Genomic DNA, 20,124 nt, shown 5'->3' on the forward strand with positions numbered 1-20,124 from the left:
AAGCACCGAGACCCCCATGTCCCAGCCCCCAAGGCCTGGCCTTAGCGGACCCTCCGTGAACATCTGTTCACAGCACTCTGTCTGAATCGGCAAGTTACAGACTATCATACAGAGTGCAGGCCTGGTTTTGTAAACGGGAGAATTATGAGAACAAGCCAGAGAGGCGCAAGTAGCTACGGACAGTGGGGGAGAGGCTTTCACTTTCTTCTTTTTATGGACCCGTATTTTTCCTTCTTTGAGGGTTATTCTTTGTGTAATAAAGCTGTTTTCAAAATCTGGTTAAACACACAAGGGAATCCTTCATTGGGCTATGCGTCGACACTTTCATTCCAGTTGAGGTTTATTGAGCACCCAAGCCCTCCCGGGAGCACCCTGGGGAGGAGGAGGTTAAAAAAACAAAACAAAACAAAACCTAGTCCTTGCCTCTGGAGCACTCACGCCCCAGGTTCAGATCCCAGGCCACTCGGCCACCTCCCAGCACTATGACCACAAGCACGTCAGGGACTCATTCCCTGCCTCGGCTTCCTCATCTGTACGATGGGACGATCCCCACCTCCCAGGTTGCTGTGAGGCTGGAATGAGCCAACGTGTACAAAGAGCTCAGCTCAGAGCCTGGCACACTGTAAGTGCCTCCTAAGCGGGGGCTGGGATTGCCTGTCCCCAAACCCAGGCTCCAGGCCTGGTGGCCAGCCCAGGCAGAACCCAGCCCACGCCCGAGGCGTCCTCCAGGCCATGGACAGCTGCTGGCAGAGGAGGCCCGGGAAGGAGCTCCAGGCCACCGCCTCCCCGCCCCCACGGCAGCTGCACCCGGAGGACAGAGGACACATTATTCCCCAGGACAACTGCAGCCCCAGGGGCTGCCAAGCGCTCCCCATCTCAGCACTATCAGAGGCTGTGCCATTGTGCGTCCACCCCTCCCCCCCCAGACCCTCACAAGGCCCACGTGGCCCGAGGTTCTCAGGTTGTCATTGGGTCCGCCTTCTGGCCTCATCGTTTCCCTCTGAGATGTGGGGAGAGCTGACATCGGGACTTAGGCTTTCCACGCTCAGAACACTCAAAGGAGGGACACCTGGGGGCTCAGTAGGTGAAGCGTCTGTCTTCGGCTCAGGTCATGATCCTGGGGTCCTGGGATGGATCCTGCATTGGGCTCCCTGCTCAGCGGGGAGCCTGCTTCTCCCTCTGCCTCTGCCCTTGCTCGTACTCTCTCTCTCTCATATAAATAAATAAAATCTTTAAAAAAAAAAAAAAGAAGAACACTCAGGGGAAATGCAGAAGAGGCCCCAAGTCCCTCAACCACCTGGCTCCCACACTGCTCAGGCCGTGTCCGCAGGGAGGCCCCAGAAGTCAAACCTCCTCACTCGGTCCAACCCCGTCCTCAGCATACCCTATCAACCAGACTCCCACAGCAGCCTACAGGGGGCTGCCACTTTGTCCCCACTGCACAGACGAGGAAACTGGGAACGTGGAGGCACATGCCCAGCAAGGCTCTAAGCCAGAGGGCAGCAAAGGCCAGGTGGCAAAACATTTCAGGTTTGCATTTTGGACTCCGTCCACCTACTCACCCACCACTGTCTTGGGAAAGCAGCCACAGACAGACACAAATGAATGAGCACGGCCAATAAAACTTTATTCACAAAAACAGGCTGAGCACTAAGTTGGGAGCTTGCCAAGCTTGCCAACCTCTGCCCTTTGCAATTCCCAAGTCTTAACTCAGGTAACTGTCACAAATACCCTGCGAAGGAGGAATACTGTTTTTCCCATTTCCCTGATGAAGAAAATAAGACCCAGTAAGATTCAGTGACATGCCTGAGCTTACCAGCCACGATGCAATGGAACCCTGGCGTGGAGGGCACAAGAGGGTAAGGCCGGGCCCCAATCAGACTCTGCAGAGGTGGGCAGACCATGAGACCAGGCTGCAAGGTGTCCCACAGCAGAAACAGGGTCCAGACCATGCACTGATTCATCCCAAAGAACTGCATGGCTAGGCAAAAAAGCAAGAGCAAGATCTCCTCCAGAGCCCAGGACCCCCTGAAATTAGTGGCAAAACTGTGTAGAAGAAAAATTCCCTAGAAAAACACTCAGTGGGCTTGGGACCCTAACTACTCCCAAACACGAGGGCCAAGCTGGTGGACTCGGGTGCCATGTGCACCTGACCCCACACACACTAAACCCGAATCAGCTCACGTGCTCTAGAACCCGAGAGCCTTTGCACAAGCCATCCCCTCCGCCCACAATACCCGACTCCACCTCTGGACCAGCTGAAATCAGACTTGTCTTCCCACGCCCTCTGCCCCAGCCTGAGATGTGCCCTTTCCTCCACGCATCCAGGGCACCTGGCTGGTCTCTCCCTGCAGACTGAGTCATTTCTCAGGGTTCTGAGACAAAAGGTGGCAGGTGAAGTGGGTCCAGGAGCCCAGGAGCATTATCTGCTGTAAGAAACATCTCCCCTCCCCTCTCCGATCTACCACCAGGACCAAGAAGGAAGATAAACAGAACCCCAATGCAGGAATAGTTCTCAAAAGCAAAACTAGCAAAAAGAAATTCCATCCCAAAGCTGGCAGGGTCGGTGCAAGGCTTAGATGAAGCAATTGGCAACTACTGGGAACCACTGGAAAAGTTGCTGGAAACCTTTCCTTAACTTCTTGATGGGTAAGACCCATCTTCTTCGATGGGTTCTTGTCACTTGAGGTTCAGGCTTAGCTTTTATTCCCACCAAAAATGCACAAGTGGGTCCATCCATGGCTGAACAAATAAAATGTGGATCATCATATAATGGAAAGTGATTCAGCCATAAAAAGGAATGAAAAGCCCTGATCTATGCCAAAACGTGGATGAACCTTAAGAGCGTGATGCTGAGCGAAAGAAGCCAGACAGAAAAGGCCACATTTTACAGGATTCCATTTATAGGAAACATCCAGAACAGGCAAATCCAAAAAGACAGAAAGCAGACTGGTGGCTGCCAGGGTCTGGGGAGGAAGGAATGAGGAGTGACTGCTAATGGGTGTGGGGTCTCTCAGGGCCAGCACTGGGAAGGTACTAAATGCCACTGAACTGTTCGCTTTCACAGTTAATTTCAGGTTATGTGAATTTCACCTCGACTGAAAAGGAGGATGCACACCCAGGGGCAAAGAAAGCTTTCTTCGTAAGGGAGTTTTCCAGGAATGGGACCAAGGGAGCCTGGCTACTGGGCCTCCAGATGGTTCTCCCGATGGCTGCTGGCCTTCACTTCAGCCCAAAGCCACAGGAGCAAAACAACAAACCCATACTCAGTCGGTCGCCAGGTTGCAATTGGCACCATTTTCCCCATCAAATGCCCTTGGTGTAAAATTCAGGCCAACACAGAAGAGAAAACTCATTGTGCAAATTTAAAGACACAGAAGTAGCAAAAGCCCTGTGGCCGGGTCGGTCCCCCTGGTCCCAGCTTCAGGAAGGGGCAGGGCCGGCCTCAGGGAGTCACAGTGAGGGGTTCCAGGACGGACAAGGCCCACAAGCGCAGGCAAGGAGGGAAACAGCTATGACTGGAAATGTGGAGATGGAGGGAAAGCTCTCCGTTTATGATGGCCTTGAACATGGGAGGAGGAAGGCCTGGAGTCACAAACTGCCTTCTTGTTAACACACCAAGACCACGCAGAAGATGGCAGACCCAAGAGACGGACCTGGTGACATCATGGCACCTGGATCAAGCTGTGCCTGAAGTCAACAAACCCTGGATTCCAGTTATATGAGCCAGGACTCATTCTTAAGTTAGTCTGACATGGGTTTTCTGTCCCTTTCAGCCAACAGAGGCCCAACAGACAAAGGGACTTTCAGAAATGGTTCTGTGTGTGATGACTCTAAAGTCACCTAAAACAAAGTCTGATGAATTCCAAAGGAAGCCTGATACCACAAAACTCCAGAGGCTTCAAGGGCAGGGAAGCAGTATAAAACAGAACATTTTTATACGAAAAAGAAACACAGCTGGTGTTGGGGGGCAGGGAAGGGCTGAAAAAAAAATCCCACTGAATTCCTGTCTCATGCATCCAGCTGAATTCCACAAAGCAGACGCAAAAAACATCTGAACACTTTCAGAGTTGTGTTCTCCCCTGGCTTCTTCCCTTGCCCAAAATCTGCTCAAACTTTCCAAATATTCTTATTAGCAAGCGGCCTGGAGCAATTACAGTATTTGGTCCAGGCAGGCCCCAAAGCTGGGCCCATTACTCTCCTGAGCCCCAGGGTCCAGGAAGAGAAGACAGAGACACAGAGACAGAAACGGACACAAAGACTAAGGCTTCCCAGGGAGCTGCAAGAAGAGGGACAAGCAGAGGATCACAGAGCCACTGCAAGGCACAGAGACCCTCAGAAGAACCCAGCCTGTAGGCTCTGAGCCACTATTCCAGAGGCCGGTCTGGGTGGGCAGCAGAGGCCTGATGGGGGCTGGCCAGAGACAACTGTCGGCCTGTTCTTGGCAGAACTGGACAGAAGCAGGGGGCACAACCCACTTGGGGCTCCAGTCCCTAGGGAGGAAATCAAAGCTCCCTGTGGCCCTACGTCCCTTCACACATATGCCACTCGCCTCTCGTCCAAGACCCACCTAGGGAAACAGCTTTCTTAACGGCAACAACCCTCCCAGGAAACTGAGCAGTGAGGAAGCAAGCGGGAGGCACAGACTCAGGTGCCAATGGGGGGACGGCAGGCACTGGGAGGAGGGAGGCAGACGGCCCGATAGGCGGACCAGAGGGGAAGCCCATGGCAGGACAGCCTGGTGGGCGGGGTGGGCCGTAGACCCAGGCTGCCTGGCCTTCGGTGCCCACTTCCCAGCGACCGTGGGCGAGTGGCTTTCTCCCTCAGGCTGGGGCCCCTCCATAAGAAGTACGATCTGTGATCATACTTCACAGGGCGAGGAAGATGCAACGGAATGATGCTCACACTTGGCACACTGCCTGGCAGGCTCACTTAACGTTAACTTACCATCACCACCACAACCATGGGAACACCCCTTCTGTGCCAGCCCCCCAGTAAAGGACCTGCCTTGGCCAGAAATCCACCATTCAATCCTATCCAGCATCAGGCAGAGAAGAGGACCCAGCAGGCCCAAGTGGGCCACTTCCATCACCTGGCCTGGCTCCCACTCCTACCAGGGCTGCAGTAAGATGAGCACTGACCTCACCCCACAGCTGGGAGGCTATTAATGAGCTAACATGTGTCCCCACGGTTGTGAAGAACCCGAACGGAAACATTCAGCACGGGCAGAGGTAACATCCATCACTCAGCCGGCCAAGGATGAGCATGTCACCTGACCACAGTTCCTGTCCCATCCCAGGCACTGACAGTAAAACAGCTTCAGGGACAGCTGGGGGGCTGGCTGGGATCCCTCCATCAGCACCTCTGCGTCAGCTTCCTCTGTGTAAAATGGACACCGAAGAAGCGTCCAGCCTCAACTACCCTGAGATTTACTGAAAGAGCAGAACTTCCCATGAGAGCATGCCGTAGGCACTTAAGCTATGCACATTCTCCCCCCCACCATCTCAGCTCCACTTTCCGTTCTAAAGAGGAGTCAAGTGAAAGAGCTCTCTAGGGCAGGGCTGCATGGTGGCCCTGCAGGCTGGACACACCCAGGTAGATGTGGTGCCCCTCCAGCCAAGGAGCGGTCGGCGGAGCCAACCTCAGCCCAGGCCCAGCCTCTGCCCAGCCTTGGTACACCCTGCACTCAGTCCCACCTCCCAGCCTCTTGCCCAAGCTGTGCCCCAGCCCGGCACGCCCACCCCTCACCTTGCGCCCAGTCTGATCACAGAAGAAAACCCAGATCCTCTGGAGTTCCCGTCTGGGGCCAGGCCTTACCTTGGACAGGTCCTCAGAGCCCCCGGGCTGGCCCGCCGCCAGCAGGGGTGAGGGCCGCAGCAGGGGGTCAGGCAGCAGCTCCAGGCGAGGGCGCTTGCTCTCAATGAACTCTATCTCTGACTTGCCCAGCTCCGGCAGGTATGAGTGAGACTCAGGTCGCAGGTGAAGCTCCTGGGACCTACAGGAGGCAAGGACACGGGGCATCACATCTACTGCCCTCCCGCTGAGCACCTGCTGCGCACCACCCCCACTTGGACCCTGAGAGAGAAGTGCCCACCTATGGAAGGGCACGCGGCGAGGCAGGACTTAATCACAGACTTGTCTCCCTGCGAGTAAATGCTCACTAACTGTGTTTACAGGAAGAGAATGTACTGGTGATTCCCCACTCCCTCATCACCAAGCGTGGCCCACACCAGCAGCATCAGCCCCACCTGGAGCTGGTTACAGATGCAGAGTCTGGAGTCCCACCCCAGACCTACTGAGTCAGACTCTGCATTGAAACAAGAACCCCAGCTGATTCATGGGCACAGCCAAATCCAAAGAGCCTTGTGGGTCCAACACAGATGATAACACACGTAATGTTATCTGCGCATCACCCACCCAGGGCAGACATCACTAGCCAACCACGGCGCTCTGGCTGCTCAATCTGGCCTTGCCTCCATCCCAACTCGGCCAGGCTGCCCGGGGCAGAGATGGGAGCTGTCCAGCCTACTCACTCCCCATTGGCTCTCCTTAACTGGCTCCCCAGTTTGCAGAGGACAAAACTGGCCCAGAGAAGCCATGCCTTGTCTGAGCACACGCAGCAGAGCCAGGACTCCCAGACTCCACCTCCAACTACTGCTCTTTACCAAACAGCCTAAACACTGCGTCTGCTGAAATGCTTTTCAAGTTCAAGCCCTCCCTGAACACCCCAAGCACATTCTCATCTCTGGACCTTTGCATGTGCTATTCCCTCTGCCTGGAGTGCCTTTACCCAGCTCTCTAAATGGCCAGCGACATACTGGATAAGCGCCCCTCCTCTGAGAGGCCTTTCCTGGCTACCCCAGCCAGAGAGGTAATACCTACCCCACCCCATAGGTCACGTGCCTCCTTCTGGAGTCATCTTGTGTAGTGTTTGTGGTGCATCTCCCCTGCTAGACTGTAGGCTCCCGGCAGGCAGGGCCATCTACCTGGATCCCCACCGTGTGCCTAGAGCCTAGAATGGGCCAGCACGTGTCCGACGTCAGGACTCCTAGCAATTAGTGCTATTATGAGCTCTGGCATCTTGGGGCCCTCCTCTGACCTCAGTCCTCCCCTCACTGGGGTCCCCATCCTGCTGCACTGGCTCCCTCCCTCCCACCTGGACTGAAGGAGACCCAAGCCGGCCCAGCAACAGGCACACACCAGCAAACGGGCAGACACCTCGTCTGGTAGCTGAGGGACAGAAAAGGCCTCAGAGAAAAGGGGAGGACAAAGAGAGGGAAGGAAGGGGGCTCCCCGTGTGCACCCTGGTGCGGACATGTCCCTCACAACCTGCACCCCAGGCCTGCTCCCCCACATCTTGGTGGTCAACCAGTCCTGCCTAGGCACACGCCCAGAGACCACTGAAGGCCCGTGGTGGGACGTCAGAGGGCCCCGTGGCTCTCCCGTGCCCATCGCCATCTGCACCCCAAGTCACAGCTGCACCAGGACAAGGGTGAGTGCACAGCCCAACCACCCCCCGTTTCACACCCTACCAGCTCCCACTCCAGCACAGGCCTCCGGTCCCGACAAGAGAAATGAGGCCGCCACTCCGAGCCAGGCGACACGCAGGCCTCCGCTCACCTTTCATTCCCAGGCTGGAATTCAGACAGCAGGGAGGGCCTCCTCCTCTGGGGCTGGATGATGGAGCCAGGCGACAGGTGTGGGGTGTAGTCACGGGGGTGGTGCTGGTACTCGAGCAGCCCGACATCCTGCAGCGAGAGGCCCAGGAAGTGAGTGAGTGAAGCCAGCCCACTCCACAGTCGCGGGCACAGGGGACAGAATCACATGCTCCCTGCCCAGTGCTCGCTTCTGCGCCGGGCCACGGGCCACACTCAGGAGGCCCAGTGTGGCCAGAGGGCGTGCCCGGGGCCGATCGCCAGCTGACCTGCACCCGGTGGGGCACGGCCTGGGTCCCTCACTCCCCACCACCCCGGCACCCAGAGCTCTGCGGTTACACCCTCTTTCCAAAGGAGACAGCCGAGTCCCCGTGTCCGCACACAGCTGGAAAAGCCACAGCCCACGCGTCGGCCAACCAGGCACTAAGGGACCAGGGCATGTGCGCGAGACGGCACTGGCAGCGACGGCCTGGGAGGCTCAAGGCCAGCTTCCAAGACAAGGCCAGCCTGGGATTCCCTGGTCTGGTCGGTGTATCACATACAGAAGCACGGATCAAAGTCAGAAGGATAAACTGCAGGCAAAACCCTCCTTCTTCAGGAAAATGCCCCTACTGTCCGTGACCCTCTGCGTAAAACCTAAACATGAACAAAGGAGATGTACCCTGATTATTAGCTACACTCTGATTTGAAGCACATTAAAAGGTTTTTTTATAGGGGCGCCTGGGTGGCTCCGTCGGTTGGGCATCTGCCTTCGGCTCAGGTCATGATCTCAGGGTCCTGGGATCGAGCCCCGCAACGGGCTCCCTGCTTGGTGGGAAGCCTGCTTCTCCCTCTCATTCTCCCTCTGTGCTATCTCTCTCTCTCTCTCAAATAAATAAATGAAAAAAATTTTTTAAAAAAAGGTTTTTTATAAAAAGGATAGAGAGGGCGCCTGGGTGGCTCAGATGGTTGAGCGTCTGCCTTTGGCTCAGGTCATGATCCTGGAGTCCTGGGATCGAGTCCCGCATCGGGCTCCCTGCTCCACAGGAAGTCTGCTTCTCCCTCTGCCTCTCTCTCTCTCTCTCTGTCTCTCATGAATAAATAAATAAAATCTTTAAAAAAATAAAATAAAATAAAATAAAAAGGATAGAGGAGCACCTGGATGGCTCTGTCGGCTAAGTGTTCAGCTCCTGATTTTGGCTCAGGTCATGATCTCAGGGTCCTGAAATCAAGCCCCGTGAGGGACCCCGCACTCAGCGGGGAGTCTACTTGAGATTCTCCCCTCTCCCTCTCCCTCTGCCCCTCCAACTCGTGCTCTAATAAATAAATAAATTTTTTTTAAAAATTAAAAAAGGATAGAAACAAGTCTTTCAAAAGAGAAAACAGGACTGGCTTCACACTGTACCAACCCAAATCGACTAGCTCTGTCTGACTAGAACACTCAGTTCTACTGTGTGTGGCAGTCAATTAGTGATGTCTGACACAGGTGAGGTCTGGGAAGAACAGCACCGGGAGTGACTTATTTTCTTCTTGGCATTTCTCTTAATTCTCCCATTTTTCCATAAAAATCTAGTCATTCTTCTGTTGTCTTTTTTTTTTTTTTTAAGCGGTTATTTCTGCAAAGAGAATCAGATGATACCAGGCAGGTGTGCTGGGAACATATGTTTCAGACCCTCCAAACCAAGCATGTAAGATGCTGGCAAGAGCAGATGAGTAAATGGAACGAACAGGGGCCCCATCAACTTCAGAGGCTGGAAACAGTGAGGAAGCCCAACGTGGGGTAAAGTTGCATGGCTTGAGGGGGCTGTCTGACACTCAAACCCTCTGAGACTTGGTTTCCTCATCTTTGACGTGGGTGCCTGACCAGGAAGGAGGCCTCTGTGCCTCCTACCACTCACCGCCCCCCCAACTCTCCAAAGGATTGACCCCAAGGTGAAGGGCAGCTTCCAGAAGGCAGAGAAGGGCTCGGCCTTCCCAGTGCCCTGTGAGGACGTCTAGCACAAGGCACCAGGTGCTCATGCGGGGTGGCGGGCGGGAAGGAGGAGGAGGAAGAAAGGCCTCGAGGGAGGGGGTGCAGGCCTCTGGGATCACGCTGGCAAGGCTGCCAGGCAAAGATCTGGCACGCACACACAGAGGTGTGAGAAGGAATCAGCAGGCTTTGCAGTCTGCCAGGAGGAAGATTTTCTCCACCCAGCTCTTCCACACAAAAGCAAAATGAGCAAAGCGGCAGAGAGACAGACAATCCAATCCCTGAGGAGAGGGCCGCAGTGAGATAGTGCCAACAACTGCCAACGGAGGCGGGAAGAGGCCCATGGGGCCCCCAATGGTGGGGGGGGGAGGCAGAGAGGCACTTCACGACCTTTCTGGCCTCAGTTTCCCAGTTTAGGAGATAAGCGGGATATGCCTGCCTGCAAAGTCCCTCCAAGGAGCATCTCAGGGACCATTTCTGCAGGGTCCTCATTAAACTCCACCCCAGGGCCTGAAGCTGGTCTCCAGGGCTGAGCCCACAGACCCCCAAGTGTGTCTCAAAGTTCCACAGGAAGGCAAGAATTGAGGAGACCCCAAGAAAGAAACTGACCCAAGGTGGGCTCACTGTGATCACATGAGACTGAATACATCAGGCACTTGGTCTACAAGCTTCCCAGCCACATCTCAGAGCGTCACAACTCTACATGAGTTAACAAAGTAATAATAGTACCTAACATTCATAAATTGCTTGTGTCCACCTGCCGCTGAAAGTTTTAAGCATACTAATTAATTTAATCCCTAACAGCAACGCCATGAGGTGGGTATCTTGCACAGTCCCACACAAACATGAGAAATCAGGTACAGAGAAGTCAAGTGACTTGCCCAGGTCACACAGCAGGGAGGGGAGGTTCTGAGACACAAGACTGGGCCAAGCTGGCTTCCTGCTGAGGGGCAGGGAGGAGCAGGGGGCCAATCCTGAACCAACCCCACCTGGCGACGGCAGCAAACCAGACCTGGGGAGAAGAGGCCTGCCCTGCTCTCACCATGTGCTTCCAGAGCTGCTGCTCAGAAAATCAGGGGAGGAAAAATGTCTCCAGGTGAGACCCCTACCCACCTCTGCTGGCTTCTACCCAGCCACAGTGCCTGACACTGAAATTGGGGCTTGCTGATAAATTATGCCCCTAAAACTTGCCGGGAAGGTGACATGGGGCTGGAAAAGCAATTTACCCAGGAGGGAACCCCATCTGGCACGTCCCTGCCTAGATCCTGCGGGGCCACAAGGACAGAGGGGCTGGGGCATCTGAGCCTCGGATCAAATCCAAACTGGGTCGGGATTCTGGGAGATGTTTGAAGGAGGGGCTGGAAGATTTTCTTTGCCGCTGTGCTAGGAGGAGGGGTGCTCCTCACTGGCCCCTGGGATAAGGCTTCTCACCCCAGAAGGGGTTGAGGAAACATCTGGAGCTATATGTGGCAGGGAAAGGATTCATGGGTCCCTCCTGGAGGAGTGGGGGCTACGATCAAGACAGCTCCCACCTCAGGGCCTTTGCACGCGCTATTCCCTCTGCCTGGAACATTCTTAACCCACATTTCCCCATGCCTGGCCCTCTAGTTCTCTCCAGGTTTTGACTCCAATGTCAGCTTATCAGTGAGGTCTCCCTCCCTAGGCCTAACTTCAATTAGGACCCCTGCAACCTCAGCCACTCTCTCCCTCCTCCTTCCCTGCTCTTTGTTCCCCCAGGAGAACACCAGCTTCCCAAGGCAGGGATACTTCTGGTTTGCTCACAGCTCCGTTCCCAGGGCCTACGAAAGTACCAGCACATGAGGTGCCTAATAAGTACTAAATGAATGAGTAAAGCTCCCAGCGTGGGGGCTCCCAAGAGGGCTCCTCAGGGGGCCAAACACCGCCCCCCCCACCGCCCCTCGGGCCATCCCCAAGCCCTGAGAACCGAGATGCAGGAAGGGCCACACAGCTGAGGGTTAGAAAGCGCAGGCAGCACTCGGGACATGGGCAAAGCTCCAGTACCCCACCCCCCGCCCCCAGCTGCCTACGTGTGTCCGCATCCTCCTCTGGCCCAGGCAGGCTCCTGGGTCCCTGACCTTCAGCCAGGGCAGTGCTGCCCCACGTGAGGCCCACAACGCTGCGGGCCTGTGACGAGGTGGACACAGAAGACATGTGCATTGGTACAACAGCCCACATGCACGCTGCCAACCTCGGGCACAACCAGGGTGCGCATCCGAGAGCGGGGGCACGTGCAGTAAGCCCATGGACAAGCGGGGGCAAACGGCAAGTCAGACGGGTGGATCCTTCCCGCGAAGAGTTTGACAAGCACCGATCCAGGGCAGGAGTCAGAAACGGGGCCCAAGGCCAAAGGCAGGCTTGGCTCTCAGCCATCCCTCTGCATCCTGGCGGGCTGCTTTCAAGCCACGAGGGCAGCAGAGCTGAGCAGCTGTGACACAGACCGAATGGCTTGAAGAGCCTGCAGTACCCGCAGAGAAGGTTTGCTGACCCCTCCTCTAGAGGAAGAGCCCACAGACAATGTGGAAAAGAATACTCATGCTGTGTTGTTGTCACAATAACGCGTCATCATCGAAATCATCACCATCATTACTTGGTATCAGCGTGTGCTAATTCTGTCCAGGCACTGCGCGAAGCCGCTGCCCATCTCAGCTAATCTGAACCTCAGAATCCTATGATTATCTTGCTCAAATAATGGGGAAACTGAGGCATGAGGTGGTAAAGCCACTTGTCTGAAATTCCACAGCTAGGATATCATTAAGGCAGGACATGAATGCAAGCAGTCTGGCTCCAGAGCCTGTGCTCTTAACTACCCTTCTACACTGAGGCACAGAGAGGTTAAGTAACTTGCCCAAGGCCACACAGCAGAAAGCAGTACTGCTGGATGTCAGGCCTTGCACCTTTTGACTTTAACACAGTCCTTCAGCACAAGGACTACAAGAACTCAGGGAAGTTCAGATGGTCCCAGTGGACTTGGAGGAGAAGTCCAAAGAAAGCCTGATAAGAGGTGAGGCAGGGAGGGGATGTCGGGACCCTCCATCCTGGAAGACCCTCAGGGAAAGATGTGGGGTCCTGATTCTGTGAGGGAGGGAAGCCAAGACCACAGAGGTGGCGAGAGCAGGAGACAGAGAGGTTCCAAGGGTAGAGCAGGTGGCCTTCGACGAGCAATGTGCACCATGCCGAAGTTGGTGCCTGACTCAGGGAGGCTGAGTGCATGTCTAAAGTGGTCAGGGGAATGGTGGGCTTCCCACAGCCTTCGGGTCCAGGCCTCTGCCTGCAAGCATGCCTGGAATCATGCCTTCCATTCACGCCACGCACATCACAGCAGGCAGCCTGCAGGTGGTGGGCCAGCCAACGGGACAATTCCCACTGCCCCTCGGAGTCCAGGGTCCTGGAGCCCCAAAGGCAGAGAGGCCTTCCTTGGGGCTCCTGTCACCCTGCCAGGAGGAAAGAGAGGACCACCAAATGCTTACTGCATGCAGACACTGCCCTGAGCACCTTGCAAACGTCCTCCACTGAGGCCCAGACCCACAACTCCATACTGTAGAGAAGAAAACTGAGGTTGCCCCACAGGCCTAAGTGAGCAGCCCAGTGTCACTCAGCAAGCTGGAAGGGACAGAGATTCAAAGCCACATCTGGAGGTTCTGGACTCCAGGGGGGACTGGCCGTCCAAGCAGCTGAAATTTCAGAGCACACTGAAAGAGGCCTCTGGAGCCAGGAGGTGCCACAGTTGAAGGTAACCTTTTAGGAGTGTGTGTGGGAGAGGACTGAGCCCCAGGAAGGTCACAGGTCCCCGGCTTAGGCCCCTCCCCTTCCTCCCAACTTCCTGCCTTAGCTACTATGCTAGGAGCCCATACACTGGGCTCCTGCCTGGCTCTTGGATGGGACATTTACCTCCCTGTGTCTTGATCTCCCCTTTCTTCCACTCTCTGTCTTCTAGACTCAAAAAAGAGGGAGCATCTCCAAACCCTGCCTATAAAATGGGCTGATGGGAAGGGGTTAGAGGGCATGTGGCTGCAGTCGGGGGGGCGGGTAGTCTCCAGATTACAGAGCCAATGCTGACCTCCCACCAACTAAGGGCAAGTGGCTCCAGCCGGGAGACATGCCCGGGAGAGCAAGACCCCCCACAATCCCCAGGGTGCCCAGAACTCTTTCTCCTGCCTTTCAGGTGACAAGTAGGGCTGGGCCACCCCAGCACAAGGCAGGGTGCTAGGTGGGAGATGCGACTGGCATCCTAGCACAGGGTGGTTAGGGATTGGGGCCCCATGGCTGCCACCACACACAGGACAGGAACGCCCCACCCCATAGCTGCCCCAGGTCCCCGCTCACTCCCGCTCACCCCCACTCATCCCTGGAGCTCAGCCTCCTGCCTGGAGTGGGTGGTGACAGCTGGGTCCTGTCCAGCCACATCCTGCGTCACTGACAGCCCAGCGGGGGAAGAACAGGAGATGTTATGGGTCAGCCAGTGACCCCAAACGACTGGGAGAGGGCCAGCTGAGGGCCCAGCTGAGGCAAAGGGCAGGGCAGGAGGAAGGCCGGCAAGCAGGGGCTATAGAGACCACAGGGGAGGGGGTGGGAGAGGGGTGAGAACCAGCAGGGCGGGGCGCCAAGAAATAAGAGAGAAGCCAGAGGCATCCGCCAGGGGTCCTCAGGAGAGGGAGCCCCTCCCGGCAGCTGCAGTAACAGCGACAATAACAAGCAATGATAACGTCAAATGCACGCATCGGGCAGAGTGCGTGCCAGGCGCCACCATAAGCACTCAGCCCTCCTTACGTTTAATCCCCACGCGAATCTAGGAAACAGATGCTCTTCTTACCCCGTTTTATGAATAAAAAATTGAGGCTCAGATGGGGCAAGCCACTGGGCCTGTTTCCTCACCTACCACACATTCCTCATCTACAGAGAGAACACCCGAGACCCACTCCGGGGTGATCTGGAACCGCACGTGCAGCTGTCTGCACAGCAGGCTCTGAACAGAACGTCTGTCCCGCCGTAGTGCTCGGCAAACGAGAGGCCACGGTTTTGCTGTTGTTGCTGGTGATCACAATAAAGATCACAACACTACATGATAATAACTCACCCCCAGGAGCACACTCCTTGGCCCTGGGCACATAGCAGCCGCCCAATAAATAGAGGCATCCGTGACAGGGGCTCAGAACCCTGAAGCTGGGCGCCTGGGTGGCTCAGTTGGTTACGTGACTGCCTTCGGCTCAGGTCACGATCCCAGGGTCCTGGGATCGAGTCCCACATCAGGCTCCCTGCTCTGCGGGGAGCCTGCTTCTCCCTCTCCCATTCCCCCTGCTTGTGTTCCCTCTCTCGCTGTGTCTCTCTCTGTCAAATAAATAAATAAAATCTTAAAAAAATAAAAAAAACCCTGAAGCTGAAGCCGACTGTCTCCCAGCAGTGATCTCACCCGAGGCCCGTGCTTTAATCTTCTGGCCTCAGTCCCCTCATCTGCAAAATGGGATAACAATACAAGATGCTCTTTCGTTGGGCTGTTTGTGAAAATCTGAAGACTCTATGCGGGGGCAAGTTCTCGTAACAGGACTCCATAATGTGCCCAATTAGCCCAGCTGGCTCTGAAAAGCATCCGGGGGGGCCCAAATCCTCAAGAGGCCGCTGTGTCTGGGACACCCTTGTGCGGGGCCAGTGGGTTCACACGCTGATGGAAATGCCCTCCCCCGCCACTTCCTCTCCTCATGAGGAGGAACCACGCTAAGTAGTATTCATGTGTGCATGCACACACAGAGGCCAAGAGAGTCAGCCTCTCCCCCAGCTACGACCGCAAGGCCCCACATCCCCTCGCCGAACTGCCAGCTGGTCAAACGGGGAGGCCCAAGACCCTGAGAGCCCTCTGGCAAGCACCAGGGACATGGTACCCGGTAGGTACCCAATAAATGCCAACAAAGCAGAACCAAAGGCCCATCCTTACAACCACACCACGCAGCTAGAGGTGAAGGCAGGAAATAGGGCCACTGCACGGGGAAGGACAGAGCAGGGTGCAGCTTAGGAGAGCTGATGGAGCACACACACGTGTGCAGGCCAGCACGTGAGAACACTTCTGCCTCCCCACAGGTAGGCTATCCCCGAGAGACGGGGAGGCTCCCTGGTGAGCAGAACCAACACCCCGGATCCCCAAATCAGGGCTCCAGAGACATGAGCTTCATCATCTCAGAGCCCCGAGCATCACCACAGTGAAGGAGCTCCAGGGCCAAGGATCAGGGAGGCGAGGGGCTGTCAGCGATGGCCCCCCTGGTAAAGCAAGAAGGGGTCCAGGGGAGGCTGGGCTGCCAGGAAAGTGTATTCAGTAGGTGCTCCATGTTTGTACGCAAATTCCACTGCTGACTCTGAGAGACAGAGATCCCAGCTCAACCTGGCCCCAGTCTCCATCTTCCCAGCTTTAAAGTGGGAGCTAAGAGATTTCACCAGAAGTTCCAGACGCCAGTGGTCTCTGCCGTGGCACCCCATTTCCCCTTGGGGGACACAGTGAGCCCTGGTCAGACACCGTTGGAGACACACCAGCCCTTGTGGGGACTTGGTGAAAGAAGAAGGCCCCAAAGGCGACCCCGGGGAACACACACACCCTTTACTTACCGTGTGGGGCCGGGCTATCTGCACAGGGTAGGAAATGCCATGGGGCGGGTAGCGGGGCTCAGTGGCCCTCCACGTCTGCGCCACAGGCTGCGTGGATCCCGACATGGCGGTGAGCGTCCAGGGGCTCCTGGGCCCCAATAATCTCCCTCTCAGTGGCCACCAAGGTTAAAAGCCAGTCCTTGTCATCTGCTCGTGGGCCGCCCTGTCACAGGCACCTGAGAGAAAACCAGAAAAGAAACAAGATCAGCAACAGGGCAATGGCCCCTCTAGGGACCCTGCTGGGGCCCCCTGGTCGTTCTTTTGGTCCCTGGGGAAGAGCAAGCACACAGGTCCTCCTGAGCCTCCTCCATGCCGCTGGGGCGCTTCCTGCCCACTGACAGTGGGAGATGCGACTGGCATTTGAGGGACCCCTGAGCCACAGACCAGACCAACAGCTGCCACATGAGCCACATCAGGGAAAGCCATTCCCCACCCATAACCAAGGCCCTCACTCAGCAGGCACAGGAACCCCTGCTCTGGGGGCACTGCCCCCCCAACAGATAGCTCCCAAGCCCCCTCAGCCAACCTGATCTCACCCCATGGAACCCCCACTTTGGGAGCACTGCCCCCCACCAGATGGCTCCCAAGCCCCCTCAGCCCACCCGACCTCACCCCGTGGAACCCCAACTCTGTGGGTGCTGCTTCACCCCTCCCCAAAGGGTCCCAAGCCCCTCTGACCCACCTGACCTCACCCCATGGAACCTCAACTCTGTGCCCACTGCCTCCATCATCTCCCAAAGGGTCCCAAGCCCTCTTCAGCCCACCCGACCTCACTCTGTGAACCCCAACTCTATGGGCACTGCCCCATCCCCCCCAAAGGGTCCCAAGCCCTGTCGACCCACCTGACCTCACCCCAAGACCTCTGCGGGTTTCTGAGTCACCAGGGCAAAGTTCTCCGAAAGCACCCATTTCAGGCAGGCAGCTGGGGACCTGTCCTGAGAGGCATGGCCAGGGTAAGGAACACATGAGTGTCCTGGGCCGCGGTGGGCAGGGTCAGTTCCCGCAGGACAAAGGTCACAGTGTGACCCCGCGGGCCTGCCTGGGATTCCCCGTGACCCCGTGCAGGAGCAGAGCTGGGAGTGAGGAGACTGGACGGTGCAAAAACAGCTAAGGACACAGACAAGAGCCAGCGGGGCCCCAAATGGCTGCCGGGAGGCAGGTAAACGGTGCCTCCCGCGGGAGAGAAACCACCCGTGTCCAGGCTGGAAAGCAGCTCAAGCATCAGTCCAATGTCTTTACAGCTGGGGAAGCTGAGGCTCAGGAAGAAGAAAGGACTCAAGTCAAGGGAGCGAGGAGGCCCTTAGAAGCTGCCTTTGCCCGGAAATCTCTGGGGCCTCCATCCTGCCTAGGATCCGCCTCTCCCTCTCCATCAGCCTGCCCACGGTTACCACCGCCCCAGCTCGGAGCGGGAGCCCGCGGGCACGACCCAGGCCTCCTCCACACTCCACCCTCAACAGCCACTCAGAAAAGGGGTGTCCCTCCGGCCCCGCCACGTGCAGCCCCCATCCCCCAGCTGAGGAACAGCCAAGATGGCGCAGAGGCCCGGCCCCTGGATGTTCTTGCGCGCTGGGGCGGGCTGGAGCTGCATCTCCCGCCATCAGTAAATAGAACGTACCCCCAGCTCCCTGTAACCTCACGGTGTCCCTCATCGCCCTGCCCTGCCGCTGACGACTGTGCCCCAAGGGTGTGGACGCTTGGACCCTCCACTGGTGATCTGCCTGGTGGGGGTCTACTGTGAAAGAATGCTGGGAGGGAGGGCAGAGATCGCGGGGGTCAGAGGAGGAAGGAGACCCCTGCCTGGGGGCCTGAGTGCGTCCCACTCCCCACCCCGATCTTCCACTGCTATAGACTCGGCAAGTCCTTTCCGGACACCATCCTCCCTCCCCGGGCTCCAGGGGTGGTCATGTGACCCTGGCCCGGCCAATCAGATTCCTGCATCCCCTGGGCCCGGGACTGGTTCAGGGATGGGCATGTGACCCAACCTAGGCCAATGAGCAGCAGTCTTGAGACTTTTGCTGGGGGGGGCGGAAAGAAGAAACGGGGGGCGCTCTGCTTGGGACTAAGCCGGGAGGATGAAAGCCTGCAGTTTTGGGGTCACCTCATGGCAGGTGCCTGCCCGACAACGACACCAAAGGGTCCCAAGGGAGCCGGAAGACAGAGCTGAGGGTGGAGAGCACACAGTCGGGTCCTGATGACAGCCATGCCTGAAGGCAGTCGAAGCCTGCTCATTCGTTTAGCAGAGCTGAGACGTTCCTGTGTGTTTTGCTTCGCCGGCCCAACCTGGGTTTCTGTCGCTTGCCACCAGAAGTTCTGACTCACCCAGGGAAGAAAGGAGTCACGGACCAATGCACCTACAAGCACCTCAGGAAGTTGCCCACGTGGGCTCTTCCCAGCCGACAGGATGTAATTTTTATGAGCATGGGAACACATCCTGCTCAGCTAACAGGAGCTGCTCGCATCACTATCACTAGAACCATCTCTGAGTAGCTCCAGCCCAGTGACAGTGATGCTCTGATGTGGACAGGGGGAAGTAGCTGCCCCTGCCAGTTCCCACCAAGGGCAACATGGCATCTGTCCTGAAGACAGGACACAGGAAACTGGCCTTGGGAGAGGGGCAGGTCTGGCCACTGCTGCACAAATCCCATTGTTCCAGTTCATCTCCAAGCCCAGCAGAGTCCGGTCGTACAATGCAGCGACGCACATTTTAGTCTGCTCTCTCTCTCTGGGCTTTCAACAGTTACCCCCTCTCTCCGAGGAGATGAGGCCAGCACTTTGGTGGGGGAGATGCTCACACTGCTTGCCCCTCCTCCAAGAGCACCGCGGGCAACTTCCAAATCGCTATTTGATTCTGCACTGCAAAAGGCGGCAGAGAAGTCTGATTTACCCACAGCTTTCCTGACTTCCTTTGCCTAACAGAACGCCGACTAGAGAAGGCAAGCCTCTGCCAGATGCTCACGCGGGTGGTGCACGTGGGCTCCAGAAGCCAGGGAGGTGACATCTCTCCAAACCAGCCCTGGAAAATCCTCGGCGGCATCCCTCACCCTCCTCACCCTCCTCAGCCAGGCTCTGGCTGGCCTCCCACTCCCTCAAGACTCACAGTGTGTCCACCGCCAAGCTTGGGGGGCTTCAGCCATCAACAGGTCACCCCAGCAGCCCCCTGGCCCAGCGTCTTCACACGCATGTGATCCCCAAAGCCAGAGGACTCTGAGTGCCTCCTTCATTCATCACGAGCTTATTTAATAAACCCAATTTCCATCCCTCCCAACCTCAGTCACATTTATTGCCAGCTCAAAAAAAAAAAAATTTTTTTTTTTTTTTTTTTTTTTTTAGGAAAACATTTTGGCGGTTCCTCCAAAAGTTAAACATGGAATTACCAAATGACCCAGCAATTCCACTCCTGGGCACATACCCAAAAGAACAGAAAACTGGGACTCAAACAAATACATGTATACGAATGTTCATAGCAGCAATATTCACAACAGCCAAAAGGTGGACACAGCCCAAAAGTCCATCAACAGATGAATCGATAAACAAACTGTGGTCCATCCATATAGTGGAACATGATTTAATCACAAAAAGAAATGAACCACTGACACAAGCCACACCACGGATGAACCTTGAAAACATCACACTAAGTGAAAGAAGCCGGTCACAAAGGGCCAGATTGTGCCTGAGTCCACTTACAGGAAGTATCCGGAATAGGCAAACCCATAGAGACAGAAAACAGACTGGAGGCTGCCAGGGGGTGGGCAGGGATTGCTAACAACCACCAGGCTGGAGCCTCAGCCTCGAAGTGAGGGAAATGTGTTAAAATTAGGTAAAGGTAGTATTTGCATAACATTGTGAATGGAAAAACAAATTTAAGCATTGACT

At 56.1% G+C, this 20,124-nt stretch overlaps 1 protein-coding gene across 8 annotated transcripts in view; it reads right to left on the minus strand.

Annotated features, from left to right (window-relative positions):
• The window catches only part of NCOR2 (nuclear receptor corepressor 2), a 183,484-nt gene that overhangs the window by 131,821 nt on the left and 31,539 nt on the right, over positions 1-20,124 (minus strand). For all 8 annotated transcript variants that reach the window (XM_021698590.1, XM_021698586.1, XM_021698587.1 and 5 more), the window contains exons 2-4: positions 16,213-16,427; positions 7,621-7,748; positions 5,818-5,995 (exon numbers count right to left, since the gene is read on the minus strand). In XM_021698590.1, the coding sequence (XP_021554265.1) occupies positions 5,818-5,995; positions 7,621-7,748; positions 16,213-16,317 (411 nt within the window). In that variant the 5' untranslated portion in view covers positions 16,318-16,427. The remainder of the gene's footprint in view (positions 1-5,817; positions 5,996-7,620; positions 7,749-16,212; positions 16,428-20,124) is intronic.

This window comes from Neomonachus schauinslandi, chromosome 14 (assembly GCF_002201575.2).
Source record: "Neomonachus schauinslandi chromosome 14, ASM220157v2, whole genome shotgun sequence".
NCBI lineage: Eukaryota > Metazoa > Chordata > Mammalia > Carnivora > Phocidae > Neomonachus > Neomonachus schauinslandi.